At 34.8% G+C, this 2,254-nt stretch overlaps 1 protein-coding gene across 1 annotated transcript; it reads right to left on the bottom strand.

Annotated features, from left to right (window-relative positions):
- Positions 1–613: 613 nt before the first annotated feature.
- On the bottom strand, positions 614–1,431 carry Tsp_05322 (hypothetical protein). The gene is made up of 3 exons (XM_003371643.1): positions 1,338–1,431; positions 885–958; positions 614–856 (listed from the first exon to the last, which is right to left on the bottom strand). The coding sequence occupies exons 1-3, from the start codon at positions 1,429–1,431 to the stop codon at positions 614–616; spliced, it is 411 nt and encodes a 136-aa protein (XP_003371691.1).
- Between the last annotated feature and the right edge of the window lie 823 nt (positions 1,432–2,254).

The raw sequence follows: 2,254 nt of genomic DNA, 5'->3' as shown, positions 1-2,254 counted from the left end.
CGTGCATCATTCATATACATACTGTACAGGGATGCATTTTGATGAAAATCAATCTTTTCAATTGGAAATTTACCGCAATTCAAAAAATTAATTAAATGACGATATTGTTTATAAATATTACATAAAACAACAATTTTTTGCACTTATTAAAATGTAAATTTCATTATTGAAGAATTATTTTTCCAAAGTATATTTATGTTGAAATGAAGGTTATTTCATAAGTAAAACATTTTCAAAAACATCATATAACGAAAGGAATATGGGAGGATAGTATACAGAGATAGAAAGAAGATGAGTTAGCCGTTGATTAGCATTATGGTGTTGTTGATGATGATGATGGAATGTGCGCATTGGAAAAGAGAATAATAACAATAATTTTTGCTTCAGCATGATCAAAAGCTGCCGGCTAAGAGCGGTGCCGTCCTCTGTACTTATTGCAGCCAAGAAATGCGTCCGGTCGTTGTTCGCTTTTTGGCTGATTTATGTGGAAGATAAAAATTTATCGGCTTCCCGAAGAAGACATAAAAATTGGCCGCTAACTGGTCAACCAAGCCGCGCGCTTCGGTCAACGTTAACTGCCCCTGCCCTGCGTCAGTGGCCAATCAGAGTGCAGCTACGCGGCGCCCGTTGCGCCGCTTCTTTTTTCAACTGGTCGTCCGCTTTTGTTTATGACCTTCTTTATGGCTCCGCAGAAACCCATTCGAGCGACAATTTTTATTGCTGATGGCGCTATTTCTCTGCCTGCATACAGCAATGCTGCTGGTCCTGCGCAGGGGTCTAATTTGCGTTGATCAGCTACAGAGGCAGCGTCTCTGAGTTCTGTCTCATCCGACTTCAGAGGGTCACTTTTCTCTTTCTTCAATCGTCATTTGTTGTTTTCTAACTTTCCATTCCCCATACTCCACAACCCAACCAACCAACCAAAAGGAGAAGTGAAAAAGCAAAAACCAATCAGACTCTACAAATATTCCAATTCCTACGTACAAGTATGCCTCTCTTCACCCGGTACACAGTGATCTTGACTCTTGTCAGTCTGTTTCAACAATTGCAAGTAAGTATATTTAAATAATAACACACACACACACATATATATATTAAAGAAAAAAGAATGCAAATTTCTTCTTCAACAACACTTTTTAAAGAAATATCCTCTATTTAATCCGCTTTAATGATACTCGACGAATATAGTCGGTTCTTGCAATCGACAATTTTGTCAATTAGCTCAGTTGGAAATAATTGAAAATTTAAACTTGCTTATGTCATTTTTCTTTACAATAACACAGTTGAAATACAGAAATTTTATCCAAGTAAGCAAACAAGAATTGAAATATACTAACCAACTAGCATTTTATCATTTGTGATGTTATGATAAATGAAAGCGCAACATTGCTGCTGCTGCTGTTGCTGTTGCAAGGTTTTCAAAATTCCCATTTCCATAATTCTGCTACAATAAATTATTTTTGAATAATTAATAAACTATTGTATAATGAAATAAGTGAAAATGAATAAAATCAATTGTTGCTGGTCGTCAAGTTGGAACTTTTGCATTTTGTTGTTACTTCTTCTTCTTCACCATGTAAACGGAAAATCGAATTCAAAGACAGGAATTTAAGCGTCCTTATTGAAAAATGCTATTTTTCATTTTCAATTGCTGCTGCTGCTGCTGCCGCTGCTGCTGCTATAACTAACTGCTACTGCTGTTGCAATAGCCGTGTAAATTTAATTCTTCACTTCTAGCCTAGCCTTATCGTCCAATATTGAAATTACCAAACTAAACTGTCTCGTTCTGCACAGGACATTTGATTTTTTTTTCATCAAACAAAATGCAAACGTAAAATTTTATCATATAAATTTTTTCTTCAGCAACTTCAAGTAATATTAGCAAAAAACTATTGATTCTGAGGTTTTGTCATGGAAGAATAAATTGTTCGTTTTTTCTCTCTTCTTTTTATAAAAGAAATACTTTTTCATTATCCACTTTTTTATTATTATAGAAACATTAAAACTTTTAATGTTAAAAAAAATAGAATAAGAACACGATAGTTTAGAAGGAAAAAACCTTAAATCCATGTTATCAGATGTGTATAAAACCTGGCAGTGGAGAGAGAGAGAGAGAGAGAGAGAGAAGAAAGAGCTCCGCTCTATGCTTCTTCTTCTTCATGTGTTTAAGCATGGAATGTTTTTTCTTTCTGACTGGCACTGCCAAACTGATGTTTAGTTTTAGGCTTTTTTGTTGTTCCACTATAATTAACAG

This window comes from Trichinella spiralis, assembly GCF_000181795.1.
Source record: "Trichinella spiralis strain ISS 195 chromosome Unknown Scfld9, whole genome shotgun sequence".
Classification (NCBI taxonomy): Eukaryota; Metazoa; Nematoda; class Enoplea; order Trichinellida; family Trichinellidae; genus Trichinella; species Trichinella spiralis.
This window is presented reverse-complemented; position numbering and strand designations above follow the sequence as displayed.

Excerpts from the sequence above, each read along its gene's own strand:
- Tsp_05322 (XM_003371643.1), bottom strand. The coding sequence starts at position 1,431 with ATGGGAATTTTGAAAACCTTGCAACAGCAACAGCAGCAGCAGCAATGT. Across the intron at positions 959-1,337 it reads AAATGATAAAATGCTAGTTG|AGTCTGATTGGTTTTTGCTT; the intron begins GTTAGTATATTT and ends GAATATTTGTAG. Across the intron at positions 857-884 it reads TGGAGTATGGGGAATGGAAA|AAAGAGAAAAGTGACCCTCT; the intron begins GTTAGAAAACAA and ends TGACGATTGAAG.